The 24,234-nt window shown below is 40.4% G+C and overlaps 1 protein-coding gene across 1 annotated transcript; it reads right to left on the bottom strand.

Annotated features, from left to right (window-relative positions):
* Positions 1 to 2,659: 2,659 nt before the first annotated feature.
* Positions 2,660 to 18,985, bottom strand: LOC101475447 (protein shisa-like-2A). The gene is made up of 4 exons (XM_004552927.3): positions 18,860 to 18,985; positions 18,410 to 18,612; positions 9,723 to 9,859; positions 2,660 to 5,553 (listed from the first exon to the last, which is right to left on the bottom strand). Exons 2-4 carry the CDS (start codon positions 18,589 to 18,591, stop codon positions 5,366 to 5,368), a joined length of 507 nt encoding a protein of 168 aa, XP_004552984.1. The 5' UTR covers positions 18,592 to 18,612; positions 18,860 to 18,985; the 3' UTR covers positions 2,660 to 5,365.
* Between the last annotated feature and the right edge of the window lie 5,249 nt (positions 18,986 to 24,234).

Genomic DNA, 24,234 nt, shown 5'->3' with positions numbered 1-24,234 from the left:
GAAGACTTTTTCCATCCTGTAATTCTGCCTACACATGTCCTTCTATGTGTTAAATCAGTTAGCAAAGTCACTACTTACGTCTAAAAGGCCACACATTTTATAACCTCAATCAAAGAATGGCCGTCAGGACAAAACAGAACTTGCTGTTGCAAAGTCTTTGTAATGATGGGATACCTATAGCACTGGAAAGGACTGAAAAAGAGCAGTACTGACTGTCTGGTCAGAACACAAAAATAGTCTCCCCGTCTCTTCCTTTGTTTGTTTCATTGTGGTGTTACTAGGAGAACATTTATTGAAATGACTCACGCCTCTCCTTAAATTCATTAGATCCACTTATTGGATAAGTGCTATGCCAGAGAGAGCAGTGCCATCCCACACATCCATCCATCCAGTGTGCTGACCTGCCACAAGTCATTTACAAATTACACCATGGCACTATAAGTTCATTCAGTCCTACACACACCATACTGTCTTTATGAATCAGTGTTCTATATCTGATACAGCAGCTCCTCAGTCCTGCGTTATTGCTTCCTTTCCAACTTTCTTTTTGCTTAAGCAGAATTTCACATTTCATTGTTTATTTTCATCATCATTGTATTACTTAACCATCTGCGTGTGGCTGGAAATTTAAAGTGCTGTGAGTTCAAATCGTGTCTCTGTACACTGCCAATACCGATATAATTTCATGGAGAGGCCTCTTTCAACTTCTTGAGATTTTGTTGTCATCATTCGCTACGATTGGCTCATCTGTTTCGAAACAATGAAACCAGTGATGGATTGAATTTGAATTCCCCGTCAGACTGAAATTTTACACTGTTCGAGAAATAAGCAGAAAGATCATTTTTATGGAACACTTCAGGTTAATGCTATTACTTAAATAAGATTGAAGATGAATTTGAATATGAAACCTTTTCCCTTGGTAGTTTTGCAGTCTGCGTAAATGATCAAACTAGTGCTTCCTGCAGGAGTAAACCTCAGGAACAAGAGTACACTATGACTCATTTCAGATCTGCCACCTACTTCCTCTCCCTACATTTGGTGCTAATTATGTATCCGAGTGAAGGATCTGACATACTAAGTGCTGTTCCTAACCAACTAGGCTTCAGACTGCTCTCAGTACGGTAGCTTCAAATTACAAGAGTACAAATGAGCACTACCTGTCAAGTGTACAGCAGCAGTACCTTAGAGGGTATTGCCTCAGTGGCAAGCTGTTGTACCCAAAATGAAATACTTCATTTTCTGAGTGTTTTTAAACAGCCTCAAAATGAAACATCTTTTAATTATTGTGATCTCAAAAGAAATTCACTGCAGTTCTTTGGCTGCATCACCTTCCACATGCAACACTTTTCATTCCACTAGTGAAACTACACTGCACACTTATGACAGTGTTGAACCTTCATCCCCACTAAACATCACATACTGTCTGGAAGCCTCCAAAAGATCAAAGCACAAGCATGAAACCGAGCTGCTGTGCCTTATATTAAAACATATAAACTAAAAATTACCATTAAGTGAGGCACCACTCAAAAGATTTGTAACACCTGCTCACTCAGTTTTTGCTTTCACTACTTTGAGCTGCTGCTCTTTACTATCGTCCCGGTCTCTCAGATTAGCTCACCACCTGTTCAATTTCACTTATTTAACTAACCCGCAAGAATGGATTTCAACTATAAGATGTTTATATATTGATGTTGTGGGTCGTGAAAAAGTGCCTCATTTAGCCTAAATGATAGCCCGTCTTGTAAGACCACCAAACTCATGGCACCATGATTACTATCAGACGGTAAGTAAGCAAAAGGTAAATAAGTCTGAACCATTTCAAGAACGTTTCTTTAAAAGTAGTTCCAAAAATCATCAAACAGTGTGATAAAACTGGCTCTCACATCACTACAGGAAAGAAAGATCTGAATGTTCCCCTTTTTCCGTTTTTGCTGTAGATAAGAGGATAAATTCATTTCAGTTACCAGCCTCAGAAATCACCAATTAAATTTACTCCAGGTAAGAGTCGATAAGCAGATAAGCAGCAGACACATCAACATTAATTGTCTGGAATAGACTGTGGCAATCAGGCAAAATAAAAAAAAAATAAAAAAGGGACACCATGAGGTGAACACTACACCAGTGAAAATGGTCTAATGAGCCGAAATTGTTGTATTTGTAAGACACAGAGAGGATGAAGATGGTAGTGTGGCTTTTGCATTGAAGCCTGGATGAAGAGGCTCAAGTTTGACTGCTTTAAAAATAAAAACATTTGTGGCTACATTTGAACTGTTTTGCACAAATTTCATATTCATACACATACATTTAGGTATAACTTGAAACCATGAACTACTACTAAACTATGCGCTTGGATTGCAGAGGACCAAGAGTTTGCTGGAAAGACATTTGGAGTCTTGATGGTGCTGTTGCAAATGTAAAGAGCGGGGCTCTCTTCTGACATGTGGTTTGATATGAATGACTCATAAAAACATCCTATAATAGGGAGTAAATTACCAGTGAAACTCCAACAGCAGCTCCGGTGCGTCAAACTATAAAATATTCACGATGAACATTGAAAAAAAGTATGTTGAAAAAAAAGTGTACCGTAGTAAGTTCAAAGCTATGTAATAAAGGCAACAAACAGTATGCACACACACACAAACACACACATATAGCTTCATAATCTTTAATAACTTATTTATCAGTAATAGGCACTTGAGCTGCCAAACATTTTTCTGTAAGTACATTTCAACAATAAGAACGATTTATTGTAATTCATGTAGGTCATTAATAAGCCTGACACCTATCATTTAAATAAACTGAGCAGTTGCATTAACATGAAAACCCACAACTACAACATAAAGCTGATTTATTTTTCTTTCTTTCTTTCTTTCTTTCTTTCTTTCTTTCTTTCTTTCTTTCTTTCTTTCTTTGCAAAGTAAACACAAACTGTTCCATAATGTGAACGGGAGATATACAAGTGGGTTTGAAATTCCTCCAGATTCTTTTCACACTCAGCAAAGCACAACAACACTGATGGATTAAAGTGTGGCCAGACCTAGTTTTCATTCCTACAGCTGACTCAAAAACACTGAAATTACAAAGTCAAATCACATAATTCAAATGTTTTGGATTGAAAACAAATAAAAACAGCAAACCAAAAAGGCACATAAAAACAAAGCAAAATCTGTAGCTTTCTTTTCATTTGGTGGTTGCTGAACAAAGCACAATGTACAGTTGGACTGCTTTAAATGCAGTTTTAACACACCCTTGCTCTGCTCTGCTCTGCAGTGGCAGTTTCCAGAGACAAACTGCTGCCATTCGAGCTGGAGTGCCAGTATCAACCACATGCATGGTGCCTACTTTATACTCCAGTACTTCAGGTCTGCATGGATGGCTATAGTTTCTCGTACAACACAAAGTAAGAGACTGCAGCCATGCTAACAGCTCTGTGAGCCCGAATTTAAGGCACAGCATTGTTGTGAGACAGGTGCTAATACTACTGTAACATGCTCACAATGACAACGCTAAGGTGTAGTTGCTAAGAAAGAATAATGATCACCAACTGTTTTAGTTTGGCTTGTTAAACAGCGCTAAATATATGCATACAAAACAAACCAATGTAGCCCCCAGAGTGAACATTTGACCTGATACTGGTGATCGATCTTGGAGCTTTGTAGACATTTCCTTTAAAATCACAAATGTTAATCTGTCATGGTTGTTGGTTTTTGTTACAACATCTTATTTTTTCCTCGCTTTGCTGTCCTGCAGTTCTCTTTTTCTGTTCTTTGTTTCTTTGTGCAAATTATTTGCGTCTCTTTCAGCTGTCTTGATTCACTTCACCTGTGTCTCATTGTCACTTTCCTTTTTGTGCATTTAGTCTGTGTGTTTCCTTCAGTCATTGTCATCTCGCTTTGGTTCTTTCTCTTGTCGCCATTATTTTATCATTTATTTAGGACTTCCTATCACTTAGATTTGTCCTATTTTTAAATAAACTTGGTCCACTATCATTGAACAAAAAAGGAGAAAAAGGCCAAACAAAAAACAGAATTTCTCATTTGCAATAAAAATTATATATTTTTTTCTTTGAAAGAGCTCTGTCTTTATGAAGGCCTGATTGGGAGTGGCAGGAGCAGCTAGCCATTGCTGCTGCACTGCACAAACATATACGCACCCAGCCATTCTTTAGTGACAATGCTGGGTGACAAGTGTGGTGGTTGTAATGGTTACGCTTCACTACAGTAAACAAACACAATGCTGACTGGCAAAAGTGCAACAGTTTTTTTGAACGTACTGTTTGGCAAGAATTGCACATGTACTTTAGCTCTCATAGCCGGGGTCGTGAGTGTTATGTGTCAATGTTCCATGAGAGAAATTGGCATAAAAGTAACCCATGTGTGAAAGACAAAAACCATTTTAAGAGATTGACAAAGCCAGTAATGTTACCTGTCACATGCTTAAAAGGACTTACAAATAAAAAATGTCTAAAATGTGTAAAAAAAAAGAAGGCCGACAGGATTCGGTAGCAGTGAGATGCTTCGGGTTCATTTTAACTCAGAGTTCAACCCTCTCTTTATTGACTGTTTCTTCACCTGTGCTCACTGTGTTTAGAGCCACCGTGTTAAATGAGAAGAAATGGCTCAAATAAATCAAACACACAGCATGTGGGCAAACTCAGTGCGCCCCTCGCCCCCACCCCAAACCCCCCGTTATTTGAATGAGTCAATGAGTTTGTTTGTTTTTTCTCCCCTCAAGGTCCATGTTGGGGTTACTTATCATTTAAAGAAATTTTTTAGAAGTAAGCTCATCCATCTAAAGCCATTTCAAACTGTGGATTTTAAATAATGTGCAATCAACATTTTTCAGTAAATATATTCTTTTGAATACTCACTGCTGGTGATTTGCCAGCATACAAATATTCAACTATCCATAAAGTAGCAGCCTGTAATTGTACTGTTTAGTTGTATTCCTCCAAGCAGCCTTTTGGGACAGGCAGCAAAATAATGATTTCCAATCAGAGGTTTTGCTGTCTCTGTTGATTAAGTGGAACAATAACTTCTGGGTTTCAGTGCAACAAATAATAGTTGTGACTCTTCAAACTAAAAGTAATACATGCAAAAGGTTGCGCCATCAAAATCACATTTGCATCTTTGGCTACATTTTTAATCAGCTGAAACCTTTTCAGTTTGTTCTTTTTCTAAAGCAGGAAAAATTTGTCTCAGGGCTCAAACAGAAATGTTTGCATTTGTGTTCTGTTGAATCAAACATGACAAAATGTAACTATGTGGAGATCAAACTTCAGCTCAGCCTGGATTGTTGTAATGCAGAAAACTATAGTGGAGTGGTGACAGGTAGGCGGCCAAGAAACACCAAGAAATAACTCTGGCTAAGCAGGACCCTCCACTTTGACAGACGTAACCGTAGCCAAGAAACAACGTTGGAAAAGGCGGTCAGGGTCCGGGGGTTGGTTGTCACAGTCCAGCCTGCCTCTCAGGAAATGTTTCCTGAGGCCTTGGGGACCAGGTGGGACACTGCTGTTACTGGGCCCTGGTGCTTGTGGGCTAGATGTAGAACCTGGAAGAAGAAGTTCACGGACAAGAGAAGAAATGATAAGGCTTGTGGTTCCACTTAGTACCATTTACTATGATAACGCTGATGATATCTGTAAAGTGAAATCAGAGATTACCTGTTCACCAGGGAAACAAGATCACACTTTCAGCATGATGAGGTAACTGTCCATAATATTGCATGGCTACTGGCTGTCAACAAGAATGACCAAAATGCATGATCATTTAGACAATCTTTATTTAAGCATCAGTTTTCTAAGTGATCCAATTTAGGGTCATGAGGGTGCTGGAGCCTACAAAGAGCAAGATGCCCAGGACAGATCACCAGTCTTTAGAATCACCCATTAACCCAGCATTCATGCCAGATTACCCGACATGGGAGGGAGAACATTCAAACTTTACACAGAAGTGGAGTTTTTTTGTTGGATATTGCAAATTCATGTGTTTTCTTTGCTATTTATGTGACACAGCATGTGAAAAGCCAACCAAAGACATGTTTGTTATCCTAACTTCAAATTTTATTTGTTACATACACAATTCGCAGTACAACATGCAGTGAAATGCTTGTCCAAGCAGACAGGCTGCAGGCGAGGCCACGCCATCTCAGGTCTACCCAGTTGCTGTAGAGATCGTTGTGTGTTAACGCAGTGTGCCAAACTGGCAACAACTTCACTGTCCACAATCACTCTCACAGCTATGTCAGAAAAATATGGCTAACTGAACACTTGATGACGCATAAACTGCAAATAAACAGCACATTATTTTGTCTCAGATATTCCCCTGCTCAGCACAGGCACAGGAGTAACCTGTTGAGTCAGCCAGACAACTTTAACACTATGTGAGTTGTGATCAGTGGACTGTTTCTTGATAACCCAGTGGCATTTGTAATTAGAAGTTTGATCATTTACAAATGTGTTACAAGTTACTATTTATCTCTTTGCACTGTTACTAAACCACAGTAATTCAAAGAGTTTACATAGTGTGACATCTTCAAGTTACAAATTTACAGAAAATAAAGAAAGAAATCTGTTTTCACATGACTTAAAAAAATTAATACATTGTGGACTTCAACCTTGGCTAATGATAAATTACCAGAGAGTATTGGGAACATCTTAATCCCCCCATCTCACCCCTTAATGTTAATCTTGTTTGAAACGTTAAGCCTTAAATTGAGCTTTCCGACTGAGTTAGGTTATACGGCCTCTACAGATATCACTATAAAATGCAAATATTCTTTTTCTGACTGCAATGCCACCTGTGTAAAGTGAGCGGACGGACAGAGTTTCTGATATACGTTTTGAATGCCCTGCACACCCACACCAGTGCTGTCAATTACTCTGGCAGACTGGACCTCCATTCAAGTGGAAGATTGGAATTACACGATGTCCCCAAACTTCATCGACCAATTATAATGACAGCAGTGTCTAACAGGTGCAACAAACCCCACAGCGGGGTGAATGAAAGAGCAGGTTGTAGATGTGTGTGAAGACCTGTGCAGAAATCTAATGAGGCAACTCGAGTGAAAACAACATTAAAGATATTTAATAATTTATATGCATGAGCAAAGCCGAACGGCACAGGAGACAGGGGTTACACACTTTGTGCACTTCGCGTCTGCTTGTGGAATTAAAGCTTTGTTTGGAGCAAATTATTAGAATGACAACATGTCTCTTTCTTAAATTCAGAACTCCATCCCCATTGTTCTTTGTTCAGATTCAGTTTCTGACCTGAGACAGGTAGCTTTAATATCTGAACACGCACACATCTAAATCTTCAAAGGGACTGCTATAATGCACACAAAAAGTTCAAACTAAGAATCTTAGACCTGCCAAATCAACAACAGGGTTGAAACAACGATGAACATATCAACTCATTTTGAGTAGAACAAAACAAAAGACATTAAAAACTATGAAATAACACATAGGAAACAAAGTTTTTAAGAAAAAGTGTGACATATTTTAAACAAAAACAGTCCATAAGTGCATGCACATTAGTTAATCTGGAAAATTTCAGGAAACTAAAAGTGTCACGGTCCTGAGTCTGTGGACTCAGTGTTTTTCTGTTTGTATTAGTTATCTTTGTTTTCATGATGTGTTTTGATTCTCTTGGGTTTGATTTCTGTCACTGTATCCCCTAGTTTAGTCCACGTCTGTTCAGTTTCCTGTTTTACTTTGAAAGTCTGTGTACTATGTCAATGTGTTGAGTTTTGCCTCCCCTTGTCTTGTCATGTCTGATGAGTCCCAGCTGTGCTCTCCTCCTGTTTCACATTCCCTAATCACCTCAGTATGTATTTAAGCCCTGTGTTTTTCCCTGCCAGTTGTTGCGTCCTCCACGTTTGTTGTGTGTGTATCCATGGTCGTCTTCCTTCAGCATCTCCTGTCTAGTTAGTTTAAGTTGTTGTTTATGTATCGTCCAAAGGTGACTCTCCAGCAAATAAAGCCGTCGTTTAAGTTAATGTTTTGTCTCCGAGTCCTGCACGTGGGTCCAGCCACTGACAGTCACACAACTCATCGTGACAAAAAGCACAGATGCAAAACTATCAAGAAGTAGAAAAGAAGTGCTAAGACCAAGGAAGACAGGAAAGAGATATTAGATTAGTGAAAACCTGATACCTGCATGTGTATTTTCCACCCTGAAGCATGGAGGAGTGTGATTCGTGTGATTATGGATATCTGGTTTAAGCAGCATATTTTAATTCACAGCAGACACTGATTAACATCTCTCCAAACTTGGAAGCAGAATGATGCCAATTTTTTTCAATATATTGTTTGGTCAGAAGATTTTTTGCATATTTCCTGAATATGAAGGGAAGGCTTGAAGCTGAACAAATACATTTATAATAACAACACCAGCTACATGAGCTGGAGTCATCACAAAAACATGCAAGTCTAATAAAGCATGTGAACAGAAGAAAAAACTAACTTGACTTAACTTAACTTCTGTCTTGGCGATAAAGTCTGTTATTCACTCTATTTTCAGTTTGTTTTTATGTCTAATAAATAGTGGGATGAACATGTAGGTCATAAGATAAGATAAGATAACCTTTATTAGTCCCACACGTGGGAAATTTGTTTTGTCACAGCAGGTCATATTATTATTGTCATTATTAATTAACTGTCTGTTTTCTGGTCCTGCATGCATAACAAAAATGGATTTACCAGAACCTCTCTTAAGGACAGCACAAGCTCTCCAAAAACAATTGCTGAAGACAGGAGTGAGAGTGACCGTGGTAAAGCTGTGAGTCATAAAATCAAAACAATGTGCACAGTGAGACTTAAAAGACTTAAAAATTATACTGTGGCCATTTCTCAAACAGCCCACATGAATGAAAAAAAATAAGCTCTAACTTATCTTTCAAAATATCCACCCAAACCCTCCCAGAGTCGTCCAGTCACAGCTCCACAATTGTGAGGCACAACATGGAAACCATTTTACTGACACTTAAAATCATTTGGAAAGAAATCCAGACAGAAAACTTCTAATTGCCCTAACACAAACTTGAGCCAAATCAAAACTGAATTGGAGATAGCGGTTACAAAACACCTGCTCTAAAACATTTCAAACACAGCTCCACCAAATGTAATTTTCTGCAAACATTTTTTATCTAGTACAAGGCTGCCTCCTCACTCAGCAACAAAGTTCGGCTGTCTTGTCAAAGAAGGTTTTCCAGTTTTTTTTGAAAGGAAATCATATCAGGTTCTTTTAGCATTCCTAAATGCCGTGTTCTTGGTTTTTCATTCAAAATACTTCTTTGGAGTAGCACACTGTAAAGGTCACAAATTTGAGATAAAACTCTGTGGCTGATGCATTCTACAGTTTAATGCTTCAGTAATTAAGAAAAAAAGCAAAATGTTTTGTTTCCAGATCAAGAAACGATCCAAAGCAAAGCATCTCTCATTGGTTGTGTAGTAATAACTTTTGTGCTTATGAATATATTCATCAGAAGTCTTTTGGGATTTTTTCTTGCTCATCAAGTACATTAATAATGTCTATAATAAAACAAAAAGACTGGCCATAAACCAAGGCAAGGCAAGAAATTAGCATTATTTTAATAATAAATAGAGAAGATACCAATTGACGTATTTCAGAACCTTTGGCTCTGACTTTGTCAGAGGCCCAGTTCTACTTAACTCTGTGTATTTTATTGATATGTTAGCAGAAAGTTTAACTCTGTACCTGGTGCTCGCAGCGGCAGTCCATTGTCCAGACCTCTGGGTTTGGTGGTGATGAACAGATAGCAGAGGACACACAGAGTGATGATGAAGGCGAGAAGAACCACAGCTGCTATTGAGAGACCCATGAGGGCTCCGAGACTAGAAGACACAGAACAAAGACACACCAGAAAAACACTTCCTGGTTACTGTAGCTCAGAGAGGTAACAATATTGCTGATGGCTAGAAATGTACAGGATGAACAACATCAGGCTGTCAATTTTGGCTCATCCATGGTTACCCAGTTCACACAAACTACCAGACTACTTATTTTGTTGGCCAGTCCTGGTTACAAATTTTGCCATTGTGCTCATATGAGAGGAAAGTTAAACAAAATGCAAACTCTTAAACTAATGTCGCTTGGCACACTGAGTAAGCTGAGATGTAGAGGAGGACAAGGATCATTTACTAGGAGTAATGATCATTAATCATTAATTTCTTTAAGAGATCAATATGGAGGCTAATGTGATGGGGAAATGTCTGCTTGTCTGGTATGTGTACACCTTATCAAGAGTCACTGCTTGAAATTTAGCACTGTCTGTTCTTTTTTATATTTTCTTCTTTGTTCCAATTGTGCATTATTGATAGAGAGTTAAGAAAAATAAGTAATCATTTTGGGTACACCTTCACAATCATCCCTGCTTCTTTTCATCGCATTTTGAACACCTGCTATTTTACTTTCGCACAAATATGGATACAGGCGTTTTGCTTTAAGCACCTGGATGGAGTCTCATGTAGGTCAGAAATTTGAGTTTGGACCACTGCAGACTCCTCAGCCTCATTTTCAGCTCATTCAGTTCTCATACCAACCTGGCAGCAGATCATTATTAGGCACTGATGCTACGTATGCTACGGTTTTGTTAAGTGTCAAACTGTGGGTTCAGAATTTGGCAGTTTTGAATATTTGCAAATTGTTTTAAAAATGTATGTAATTATGAATGCAGAAAAGAATTGTTAGATTTAAATCCACAATACAAAACTATCTGGAAAGCATATGGTTGATTCTGTTCATCTGAATGTAATGTTTTCAACAGTACAGTTTGGACTGTTTATAAGATTGGGGAAACCTGCAGTCAGCTGAGACTGAAGAAGTCACTTGGATGTTTCTCCCATTGAAAACGTTACATTACTACCTGGATGATTGAGCATGCATCAAAATATCTGGAGAGCATCTAACTGCTAATGGCTTGTTTTTCAGTGTGACAATGTTCCCAAACAATTGCCAATGCCATAGAAACATACCTGAATAGAATAGTGTTTGTTGGGCAGCTTAGATAATGTCACTTCAGAAAAGAATATCGCCCATATGGTTTTCACTGCCCTATGCACAGCCAAGAAAACAGTCCTCATGAACTGGAAAAATAAAAATAATCTTAATTCTAACCAATATAGAAATTATCTATTAGATTACATTAGTCTTGATACAGCCTCTGCCACCACATCAGATCAATTGCTCTGGGCTCCTTTGATCAGCTCCATCACCTAGTGGGGCTGGGGGGTCATAGTTTGGTCCTGCCTTCACTGTTGTGATTGGTGTGGGGGTAGGGACAGGCTTAGGGTGTCGGGGGGTTCCCCGGAGGCATCTTTCTTGGGGGGCTCAACCCGGGGTAGCGGTCATGTCCAATTAGGGGCTCTGTTGGCTCTCAGGTGACTGTTTCCTCGCGGCTGCGTGCAGCGGGGCTAGGGGAGGGTCTGTGCTGACGGACGTGGGTTACTGACCTGGTAGCCTGGCTGCCCCTGGGTGGGTCCGGGATGGGCGTGAGGTTCTGGGGGCGCTCCGTCTCTGGGCTAGGGCCCTGGCTGGGCCTCGGGGGCTTGGGTCCTGGTTGGTGTGTTGCCGGGGTTGTGGGCAGGTGGGTGCATGGGGGCCCAGCCCTGGAGCAGGGTGCCGCCGGTGTGTCGAGCCACCTGAGGGGCTCTTCAACTGGTGAGGGAGGTTGTCACATCTTGCAGGAGCTTTCCTCTCTTCAGGAGCTCTCTCTGCAGGAGGGGGAGATACAGGAGAGGTGGAGGAAGATCTCAGCCTGGGTGTTTATTGTCTTATGTAGTCTGGAAGATGAGTGGATGGTGGGGTGGGTGCAGTTTTCTCTGTGGTGGGATTGGGTGGACTGTCCCGGGCTCTGTGGGGCCGGGAGGCGCTGCTGCACTGGGCCCCGGTCTGGATGGGCCTGGGCCCCCTTTCCCTGGCGGGTCGCGGAGTATGGGGGTGCCTACTGGGGTCAGCGGGGGAGCTGGCCCCAGGGAGGGGTCACTTGCCCCTCCCTTCCTTCCCTCCCCATCTCCAGCTGCCTCCCTCTTCCCGCTCCACCACAACCACCCACACATGCAGGGCCTTGGAGTAGGGGTATGTCACCAGGGTGCAGAGGAGGCTACCCCCCCCTCTGTCCCCTTCTGGCTGCCTCTGCCTCAATTTTATCCCACAACTTAGACATTCACATTACTCACACTCTCATTACGCATACATATAGGATCTTGGGGGTGGGCACGATACACGGATTCCAAAAGACCATCAGGGTATACACCTCACCCCTGGCGTCGTTGCCCACCTCTCAATTTTAAATACACGTAGACATTGAGGGCTATCAGGAGGGACTATGCGCTTACCTGCTGCTCTCTGGCAGGTAGCTCCAAGCCCTCCTGGGTTTTAAATGCACCTTAGAACACACATGCATCAACACTACAATGAGCGGGTGGAGGGAGGTTTGGAGTCTTCTCTCACCCCCGTTCTCTGCGGCCTGCTGGAGCGGGGGGGCTAGAAGGAGGAGTTGGCCGTCCAACTGCGGTCTGGAGTGTGGGGCCTCCCTGCTGCTGCGGAGTCGGGGCGGTCTGCCTCCCCCCACCGCAGGGAAAAGGGTAACACCACCTGGGTCTGGGTGCAGTTCCCCCCTCCAGGGGCAAGGGTACCTAGACCCGGTTCGTAGAGTAAGCTTGGGGAGTGTGATCGTGTGTACAGCGTCTCTTTGTCTGTCTCCACGTTGGTTGAGTGTGGAGTAAGTGCATATGAGAGCATGAGGGTGGGAATGGATGTTTGTATATGTGTGTGCCTGTATGTCTGTGTCTATATGTCAGGTTGGGTGTCAGGCGCCACCTCTCTGGGGACATCTCAGGCCCTCCAAGGTTTGGAGGCCTATCTCCCCCCACCACCACTTCCCCTGCCAGTGGCGGACTCCCTCAGACATCGGTGCGTTGGTGGTTCTTTGTGTCCGGGGATGGGCGTCCAGGTACACACCGGCTCACTCCTTGGCGGCCGCTTATCGGGGCCTGGAGCCTGGGGCTCACTCGGGCCACTTCGGAGGTGGGGTGCCCCCGGCCACTCGGCTTGGGGCTCAGTCACTCAGGCGCAGCTGGCTGCCGGCGGAGCTCACGGGCGCGTAACTGCAACTCCCCCTGGCTTCTGCTCCGCGGCTGCTGAGTGAGCCCTCATCTGGGACTCTCCTCAGATCTTTCTGGGACAGTGGCGCAGCTGCCCCTCTGTTGGTTTTCCTTGGTCTCTTGTGTTCTGGGGGCCTCTGGATGTCTGGAGTTTTGATCTCCTCCATACCTGCTTCATGCCCTGGAGGACGGGGCTGTGGCCCCCCCACACCCTCTAGCAGATCATTACATGAAGGAACCTTTTAAAAAAAAACAAGCACGTCCATGCTCACAGGTGTACACACGGGTGATCACACCCACAAACTATACCCTTTTTGGCTCCTCCCTCAAAGCACACTGTGTTCTGTTGATCTTATGTGCTGCACAATAATGTTTAATATTTAGTATTTACTGTCATATTCCCATATATCATTGTGATGATGTCTATTCTATTACTCTTGTTCTCTTCTGCTTATTTTCTTTTTTCTTTCTCAACAGGTGATCCAGGTGATTGATATATGCATTTTTTATTTCTTTTTTTTTTCCTGCTCATTCTGTTGGTTTTTGTCTTTTGCCCTTCTCCCCCGTCCCTCTTCTCAGCTGTTTCTCTTTCCCTCTTTCTTTCTCCCCTTCTTTCCCCCAGTCAAGTCTGTCCCGTATTCAGCAAGTGAAAATAAAATAAACAATAAAAGGTGAATCAAATGGACCATTACGGCAAGGCTGGGATGGTCAGTTTGGTAAAGTAAATTTGTTGGGCATCTTTCTTTGCCTTTAGACAACAATTCTGATGGCAAAAGAGCCAAACGGGACAGGCAAAAAAAAAGAAAAAAAAGAAAAGAAAAACCAATAATAGCCTCCCCATGTCATGACTGAGGGTCTAAGACCCTGAGTTTTACATTTTTAGACTTCTTATCTTGCACTCCAGTGGACTTCAGGTAGCATGAATGAATCATTTGGCTTCAACGCTATGGTTCATAACTCTTACACTACTGACATATCCCATAATTTTTTTCAATGCTCCTTAAGTAAATCAATGTTGTCCCTTTTGTCTTTTCTATTTGTGCTCTACTTCCAGTAGTACAGGATGTTTTTCTTTTCCTTCTTCTTAATGCATTCTGTTAAGGACTTATTGAACCTATTATTAAACCTATTGCATTAAACCTATGAGACACAAGCAGAGTGAAAAAAGGACTAATTCTGAGAAACAGCAAATGCAATAAAATTCACTAATTCAGAATACATGTAGCCTCTGCTTATGCACGCTATAAAGCAGTGACTCTGAATCTCAAACTTAACCTCACAGCACTGTTAATATCAGTACCATGGTTAATAATAATGGATTGGATTTCTATAGCAGTTTTTAAGGCACCCAAAGCGCTTTACAATGCCACTATTCATTCACTCTCACACACTGGTGGAGGCGAGCTACAGTTGTAGCCACAGCTGCCCTGGGGCAGACTGACAGAAGTGAGGCTGCCATATTGCGCCTCACACCAGTAGGCGGTAGGGTAAAGTGTCTTGCCCAAGAACACAACGACCAGGACACAGAGCCCAGGGATCCAACCGGCGACCTTCCGGTTAAGGATGCGCGTCCCAACCCCCTGAGCCACGGTCGCCCCTGGTTAAAACCAGTTATGAGGTTACTGAGGTCTGGACCTCACAATTAAAGTTTCCGCAGTAAAAACTGCCGTGAGGCGTTGACTTTGATGGAAAATATGACCTTATAGCTCATGAAAATCAGAAATACAATGTCTTAAATTATGAGAATAATTCCTTAAGATCATAAGACCAAAATGTCCAACATCAGAAATGTATATATGCATTTATACAGGCAATACTTCACTTGGGCTTCTTTTTCACAAATTATTTGTGGCAGTTCTGAGGTGTTACTGAACCTCAGGTTAAATTGATAAGGTACCAGCCTTCAGCTCGTCTACATTTATGAGTCAGGTGTTTTTCATCTTCCTTTTAACAATACCCCACAGAGAATCGAAAGGGTTCAGGTCCTGCTACTTGGCTGGCCATGCACAAGCACAGTAATAACATGGTCAGCAATGGCTGGAAATGTCACACTGGACTTCAAACAGCTTAGATTCAGTGCCTTTTCCTCCAGACTCTAGGATTTCCAAATTTAATCAGCCTGCCCAAATTCTTGAATAGATTTTTCTTGACAATTCTCAAGGCTGCGGTCTTTCCTGTAGCTTTTGTACATTTTCCTACCAACGTTCCATTAATGTGTTTCAATACAGCACTCCACAAACAGCTAGCCTTTTCAGCAATGACCTTCTGTGGCTTACCCCCTGCCCCCACCCCTGCAGAGCGTGTCAGTGAGCATTAAATAATTAACTGAAAGATTCTAATGTTTACCTCTGCCGATCCATAGAAGCCTCACCCACCTTTTGTCCAAACTGTCTGTTTATTAGTAGCAGCCAGTCAGAGTAAGGCCTTAAAGGGGGGAGGAGCTAAAATGGCTCATTGCAGACAAACGTCGAACGGAAAGGCAGCATCAAACCCAAGAGTGCAAGAAGGAAAATGTGGAGTTGAAAATTAGCATCATATGTCCCCTTTAAGTTTGTTTTTATTTATGTTAGTTAATGGCGTAGCAGGAACTCACAAAATGTGTGGGATTGCACGTGTTGCCCACCCACCAGGCTCTAGCAGCAAATCACCACTGGAAGGTGGCAGTGACATTTTATTTAATATTTGGGAGATGCATTTTCCATGTTAATGTAAAATGTATTAATGCAAAATCCACATGTTAAACCCGGTTTTGATGCAGAGTCAAATAGAAATAATAATTTTTTTTAAAAAAGAGCTGCCTCTAACGCAAGGATGTCAAACTCTTTTTGCACAGTGGCCCACATACAGCTCACTTTGATCTTAGGTGGGCTGGACTTAAGATCAAAGGGAAACTCCCCTTTCTCTCGGTGTACGGAGGTTTAACTGCACTTTAATCTCTGAGACATCGCAATATAAGAAAAAGAAGTCAACAGAAGTGCAGTGTCAACTGTATGATAAAGAAATGCTGTTTTAGTTGATAAAATTAATCTGTCTGTGCAACTCTTTGGGCTTCAACTGAAATCAATGTGTAGAGAAAAGGTTCTGGTAGTTCATTTATTGAAGCAAATGATTTATGTAAATATTTATATATTTTATTTATTTATTTGTTTCAATTTGAATACACTGTAAACAATGTCTATTGTTTTTTGTTAATTGTTAATCTATTACTTTATTACTGTTGGTGTGTATAAATGGAAAGTGTTTGTCAGCAGAACAATATTGTTAAAAATGTATGCCCTCCTTCACGTTTTCCAAAGATGTCCAGCGGGCATCTTGCCCAGGCTTTTTCTGGCCCCCAGGCCTTTACGTTTGACACCTCTTCTCAAAACTTTTCTTTTTCAACTGAAACACGTCTTTAAAAAACACCTTTGGATGTGCCCCTCGAAACCTGAAAAGGTGCCTCTCAGTTGGAAACACTGTTTATGCAGAACATTTATAGTTAATTAACACATTACATAATTAATTGCAGCATCATGAAAATGCCAGTATATGTATATATGCAGTGTATGCAGGCAGAATGTGAGAACTGATGAAAACCACCATCTTTCCTAATTAACATTTTACTTTACTGTCTGAGAATCCAGAGTATAGAATGTACTTGAAGTAAAAAAAAAAAAAAAAAAAAAAAAAAATCACAGAATAGAAGCCTGATTATTATTCTCTGTTCTCTCCCCCACACTAAAGACTACAAGAACATTTACTACATTCTCATATGAAGGAACAAGATGTCCTAAACATTCGATTTTTGCACCTGAGCAGCAGAGTATGCGAGTTATGCTCTCTGTTTCCTGCATGATGATATGAATGCATACTCTGTGGCTTAAAAGTGTTAAAGCACCAGTGTTTCACTGAAATTCTTATTACATATAATGACATATAATGATGCAGAGTAGCCATATGGTGTCCGCTGTTGGCTAGTTTCACTGACCTTAACTCCCACAGACATGAAAGCATGGATAGATTTTACACATACACAGCTACTGAGATTTTTGTGCGGAACAGGTGATGTTGCACTCTCTTTTGATGATGTTCTTTTCCAAGGTTTAGGTATGTGAATCTCCCCACTGTTGAACAATGGAGGATAATGTAATATTTTACTGTCAAATATTTTAAAAAAGGAAATAGAAAAATAATGGGCTATGAAATATGTTACATTAATTTTGAGAACAAAATAAGAACATAATCACAAATCTTAAATACCCAAAATAGGAAAACTGAAACATGACAATATGGCCCCTCTACATCCCTACTGGCATTGCAAGAGTGTCTAGGTGCTTGGGCTTAATTGACAATTGTCCACAACTTGAATTGCCTATGGCAACTTAATATGGCCACCATGCCATGCCAGTCATGCTCTCTTGGTTGCAGTTGACACAAAGCCCCTGTTTTCCTCCGGGGTCAGCATCCATTTTATGTTGTGGCTTATGAGTCATAACACAAATTGCAGAAATGATCCAATTATGTATAATAACCCTGGGGGCAAATTTTGGTTTAACCATATCTCTTGAACATCAAGCATAGAGGGGCCCCTGAGCACAAAAAACAAAACAAAACAAACAAACAAACAAACAAACTCAACAGTTCTAATTTACTGTTTTAGAAGTTACATCAGATTTGAACATTTACACTTTTTTTTCTTATATTTTTATTTCCGTGTTTCTGATTTCAGTTTCAATTTATTTACTTTAAATGATTAATTACAGTATGCGCGTGCATGCCTGAGAGCAGCGCATAAGTCATTAATTTATCTTCCATCATTTGCTTGCTTGTTTGTGGTACACCTTCATAATTTCCTCTGCACCGTATTGCAGTTAAAACTTCAGATTCATTGAAATTCGTCTCTGCGCTATTAAATTGTTCTAAAGGTTACCCGTGTTCTCTGTCTCAAAACTCCCTCTAGTCTATAGTCTCTCATTATAACAGCCAATTACCATGATTGGAGTTAAACAGACACGAGACGCAAAATGTCATCAGCAAGTTGGCTCTTAAATACAAAGCACTAATAGGAACACTAAATGATTCTGCGCTTTACAACCCATCCACGCGTTTACCTTATATTTCCCTCTGCGGTTCTGTTTAATCCAAGAGATGCCAGAAAACTGGCATCGCATGCTTCCTGCTCTCACTGCGCTCTGGAGATTTCCTGATACATGTTGATTTACATCAATGTCATGTACCATCTATAAATCGGAAAATTCTATGAAACACTCATCAGTGATTTAAGAGTTTACATGCTCTTACCTCAGCCACCACATGTATCCATATTCGTAAGGGAAAAAGCTGTTGGGGTCAGCGCAGCAGTACTTCAAGTCACTGAACCCGCAGCAGTAGAGTGCCGTGGTGTCACCGTCCGCTTTCGGACACGTGAAGTTCTCCACGAGCACGTTTTCTTCGGTGTAGTAACTCTCGCAGTCCGAACTCATGTCAGACGTAAACTGCGCGCACTCGGAGAGCCAGATGCGCGGTGATTAAAACCCGGTTTCATTCCGTCCATTTCCCACTGCCGCAACTTCTCATCACCGTCAAACAGTGTGATCCAGAAGCTGTACCGCACTCACACTCCCTCTCTATCTCCCCCACCCTGTCGTCATGGTACACAGTACATTCGTATAATCCGATCCCCGATATCTTTAACTAATCTATGTTAATGATCAACTACATTACCTAAATGATACATTTGGAAAGATTTACCTAATTAAGTTGCAGTATGCATTCAGGAAGCAGGCAGCTGTTGACCACATATAAAGACAATTCAAAGCTGAGGGCTCTGCCCTCATGGCACAGGTGACAATCAAGTGCGCCAAGCACGTGCCAGATGCATGTCTCTTGTCATCTTGCGACCATAAGCACAGTGGTGGGCTAGGTGAATTGGAAACAATGCATTAATGTGGCAATCATGACCAATCTCCTTCTTACGGCTTTCCTGGTCTGGAAATGCCGTGTGAAAGCGTTTTACATCAAATTAAATCTATCATTTAATCATTTTAACATGAAAGTAAAGCACAATAGCGCTACGATACCAAAACTCTTCTGTAAAAGTGCTAAAGAGACCAAGGTCACAGGGGCGCCTCCAGAATTTTGTTTATAGGCGTGCAGATATGGGGGCCCCTACAAATATTATGGTGGTTTAATAAAAATGGAATTTCCAGTTTTATTATGCTGCTGTCAAATATAGGTTACTTGAAAAATGTGGAAAAAAAGAGAAAAATAAAATAATTATCCATCTAGTTTATTTCCTGCTATTAAAATTGATATCATTATAAAAGTCACCTTTAATAATGCAAAATTGTATCGAACATTTAATATTTTAAAACTGAAGTGCTGACTTGTGTGACATGGTGTGTTACCCAGCTGGAAGCAGCCATTATGAGCTGGTAAACTGTGGTCATAATAGGATGCACATGGTTACAACAACACTGAGACTGTGCCCTTCAAACCATGATTAATTGCAATTAAGGGACGTCAAAGTGTGCAGAAAAAAAAAAATTCCCCACATCAAATCAAATCAAATCAAATCACTTTTTATTGTCACATCACATGTGCAGGCACACTGGCACAGCACATGCGAGTGAAATTCTTGTGTGCGAGCCCCACAAGCAACAGAGATGTGCAAACACAACAACACAAACGAGCAAAATACAAGAATGGCCAACCTGAAACTAATAAATATATGTACAATATATAATAGTGTATGCATTTCTGGATGTGTATACTAAATATTTTCCTACGTGTGTGTGTGTGTGTGTGTGTGTGTGTGTGTGTGTGTGTGTGTGTGTGTGTGTGTGTGTGTATACACATTTTTACAAATTAAATAGTAAAAAAATAAAATAAAATAATAATAATAATAATAATAATAATAATAATAATAATAATAATAATAATAATAATAATAAAATATATAAAATATACAGAGTTGAATATGTGCAAAACAAGTGGCATTTATATACAGTGTGGAGTGCATAATGTTAAAGTTCCAGTAGTGAAGCTGAGGTGTCTATGACGTGTTCAGCAGTCTGATGGCCTGATGGAAAAAGCTGTCTCTCAGTCTCATCACAATCAGCGGCCTGGATTGTTGACCCCGGGCGGGTCCATGGATTGATGCTGTTGTCTGTGTTGTCAAGCCTACTATCTGCAGCAGTCTTTAAAAGTCCATTTTTATTTAGCCTCTGCCCACTGCAGACTCAGGCTTCTGTTTGTGGCTGACATAGTCTTTTGTTTTTTAAGCCCATGCTTCACAAGACTGGATGGATTTTGCATGTGGAGAACCTTTTCTGTTCAGCACTTTTGTAAAGTGAACTTACCTTTCTGTCAGCTCCAACCAGTCTGGGCATATCTCCAATGACCTCTGTCACCTTTTCTTTTCTTGACAATCCACAAAACTGATGATTTTAGGCATAACACACCATACAAAATTGTCACTGTTACGTCATTGCTTCCCAGTGGTCTCTTGTTTTACTATGTGTTATATTTGAACCTGCCTTTTGTCTCACTTTTTTTTGTCTCTTCAAATTTCAGCAGATCTGTATGAGCCATGACTAAAATGTTGGTTCATTCTGTCACACTGATGATCCCTTATAAAAATCTCCATGACTTGAAAAAAAATGGAAGGACTGCAGTCCCACTCTACATCTTGAGTTGATTTAAATGCTGTTACTATCTATCCTCTTCACTTCTTCACTCTGAATGGAGACATGAGAGACAGCAAGTGATTTCTTTCACAGCTACAAGCTTCTTTACCTGGCATTCAGAGGGCACTTGGTGCACTCATCCTAATCATCAAGCCCTCACATTGTTCTGAATTGACATCACAATCTTTTGGCCACTGAAAATTGAGAGCTTTATGCATAGATATGAGTATCCACACATCAGTCCATTTACTCCATTATTTATCTAATTCAGAGTCATGGGAGCCGTAATTGGACTTAAGACAGAAATGCTCTCACATACACATCTATGGTCAATTTAGAAAAATCACAAATTAGCGTAACAAGCATATCTTTGGAGAGTGGGAAGAAGCCGAAGACAGAGCACATGCAGGCACAGGGACAACATGCAAACTCAACACAGCAACGTCCAAGCTAGATTCAAACCCAAGACCTGCTGATGTAAGGCAACTGTCACATCTGCACTGAATAAAAAAGGAAAACCACTCCAATGCTCCAGCTCAGTCACTTTAGTCTGTTTTTCCTCCTCGTCGAGCAGAACAATCCTTTAGAAATCAAGTCAAACGCTTCACCTTTAAATACATTTGACTGATTAAATTAATCATTAATACACATTGTAAAGTTTATTTGTACAATTTCCTGAAGCCTGGTATCAGATCTAGGAAATAATATTTTATAGGTACACTTCTAGATGAGTTACCAGACCATTGGACAGTGTTTTGGAAAAATTATAGGAATAGAACTTTATGTAAGCTTCATATTTTTGTGATCAACATTTTTTGTTTGTTTTTTTAACATTAGTGACCAAATGCTAAATGAACACTCCTGTGATAAACCTTTAATACAGTAAAACTGACATTATCTTGAGGCGTTTGCCTTCAAAATGATTGGAAAGTCACGAACATGGTCAAGAGGTGCATTTATTTGTTTTACCCTCAGACTTTTATACAATCCAACTGATTTTGGGAGAGGACTCATCCACTCTGCCATTAGAAAGACTGCAGTTTTATGAAACTTCTCCATTGGCTTTATTTTTTAAACAGAATTTCTAAATCCATCTTTTGTGTTGAGTCTTTTCTATGAACCCAGCAGTTATTGAAGATCTCTGTAGGGAGAACCTGTTGTATGGGCGACCAACTCAGCTGCACTTATCAATTAATGGGCAGACAGAAGGTTGACAAGAAAAAGTATATAAAACCCACTCAAAGTCTGCCAAACATTATTTCAAGGACTCAAAACACAGACACACACACAAAGAACTATGCGCGTCAAGCACAGCATACTGGCAACATGTGTTATGGGGGCTTTTCTCTGTGGTAGGTACAGACAGATTGTTCAGAATTAAGAGACAAATACTGGAAGAAAACTAACTTTAAAAACATGCTCCAAAACAGCAAGGTTCACTCTTTATCACAACAGAGACAGGTCTCTGTTTCTACTTGTTAAGATGTGCATGGAATTAAATCCAGATATAAAACTAAAAAAGAAGAAGCAGGAGGACAGAAAAAGCACATCTTTTTAAGATTGATATGAAATCTACTATGAGGAGTCCGTAAGGATAAAGACAAACTAAATCCAACTAAGTTCTTAATCATTTAACAAACACAAAAGAGGGCTTAACAAAAAGCTAACAGGAGTGAGGAGAAGAACAGGATGATTTATACATATGAGAGTAATCAGGGAAATAGAGACAGCAGGGTAAGGAGACACAGCTGCATTTAATCAAGACCACTTGTTTGCAAAAGAGTGAGCCCCCTGGTGGGCTGCGAAGTTACTGTAGGTGGGCCACAGTACTAACAGGAATTCAGTTTAAAATGACTCACATGTACGTACAGTGAGATATTTATCTACTATTAATATATGTATTGATTGATATAAAACTTAAACAAAAACTGTTAAAATTTGTGATATTACTCATTACTCCGATTCTAAATTTGCTGCTGTTATATTGAGGTTTGTGTGTAGTAACAGATGGGTCACATAGTGGCCTGGGTAGCATTAGCAATTTATAGCCAACAGCCTGTGTTGTTTATGTTTTTTGAATAAAAAAGGCAAAACATCAGTTTCACTTGTCTTTTAATTAGAGTGAAGATTTAAGACTGGGTGGGCCGCTTGGGACTTTCTGGTTCTTGAGTGGCCCACAGCACTCTTGACTTTGGGGATGGCTGATCTAAACAATGGGACAGGAAGCAAAACACATAAAATTCAAAGAGAAATGATTGATAATACTGATTGCTTCTTTTATATCACATTTCTTCTCTGCTTGAGCACCCAAAGTGATTCATACTAAAAGCCATTTTCACTCATACAAATACTTTCTTCCATTCCCAAGTGTTTTCTATCTAACATTACCACTGTGATGAGAAACTAGGCATTCAGTGCTCGAGGATACTTGAGCAACACCTGTGGTAGGTACAGACTGGAACAGACTGGCATAGAACCACTAACCTTCTGATTAGTGACTCTACCTTCTGAGCCACGGCCACGCTGATACCAAATAAGGAAATGCTGAAACATCAAATTTACATACAGGATAATGCTCAAACTGAACAGAGGGCAAAGAATACTATAGAACTACTGAAAAAATCTGAACCTAACAAAAAGCAAAACTGTGAACAAAGAATTTTGAAGCATTTTGAACAGCTTGCAGGTGTCATATTAGATCACAGCCAACTTATAAAGACATGCAATAGTCTAAACGAGAGGAAATAAAAGTGTGTATTACTCTCAAAGTCATGTGGTAGGAGGAAGGCTCTGACCTTAGTGAGGAGCCTTAGTTGAAAGAAGTTTGTCTTAACTACAGAGCTAATCTGTTTATTAAATTTTAAAGCACGGTCAAAAATCACGATTCCTTGCAACTGGATGACAGAAAGAGGCTAAGAGACTGTTTTGATGAGAGTTGTTATACAAATGTGTCTAGCCTACATTACAATAGAAGATCTCTTAAGATTTTTTGGACCTAAATAAAAGGAAAGATCCTGTCAAATTCAAGAGCACTGCATTCCTGAATATATGCTCCTCTGAAGTAACAATCTCAGTGAAACACTCATTAAATGACTTTTAACTCGATCAACTGGTCAAACTTTATGGATTTTTCTATATTTTCTTTTACTGACATAGTGTGATAATTAGCTTTAAGAGTTTTAAATAATGAGTCAGCACATGTACAAGTAATGCCTTTGAGCCAAAATGGGTTTGGTTTTTTTGCTACTCTTGGCACACAGCAGCCCAGTTTCCTAGCGTTTAAGTCTTTTGTTTTCAAGAGGCAGCCAATCAGAAGAAAGCTGAACTAAAAGGAGAGGTGTCATAAAGAAAAATGAGCTGAAGCTACTTGTTTCGAACAGGAGAAGTGTACAGCTTCCCAAAGGTCCATTATAGTACAAACAAGGGCTGCAACTAACT

This window comes from Maylandia zebra, linkage group LG23 (assembly GCF_041146795.1).
Source record: "Maylandia zebra isolate NMK-2024a linkage group LG23, Mzebra_GT3a, whole genome shotgun sequence".
Lineage (NCBI taxonomy): Eukaryota > Metazoa > Chordata > Actinopteri > Cichliformes > Cichlidae > Maylandia > Maylandia zebra.
This window is presented reverse-complemented; position numbering and strand designations above follow the sequence as displayed.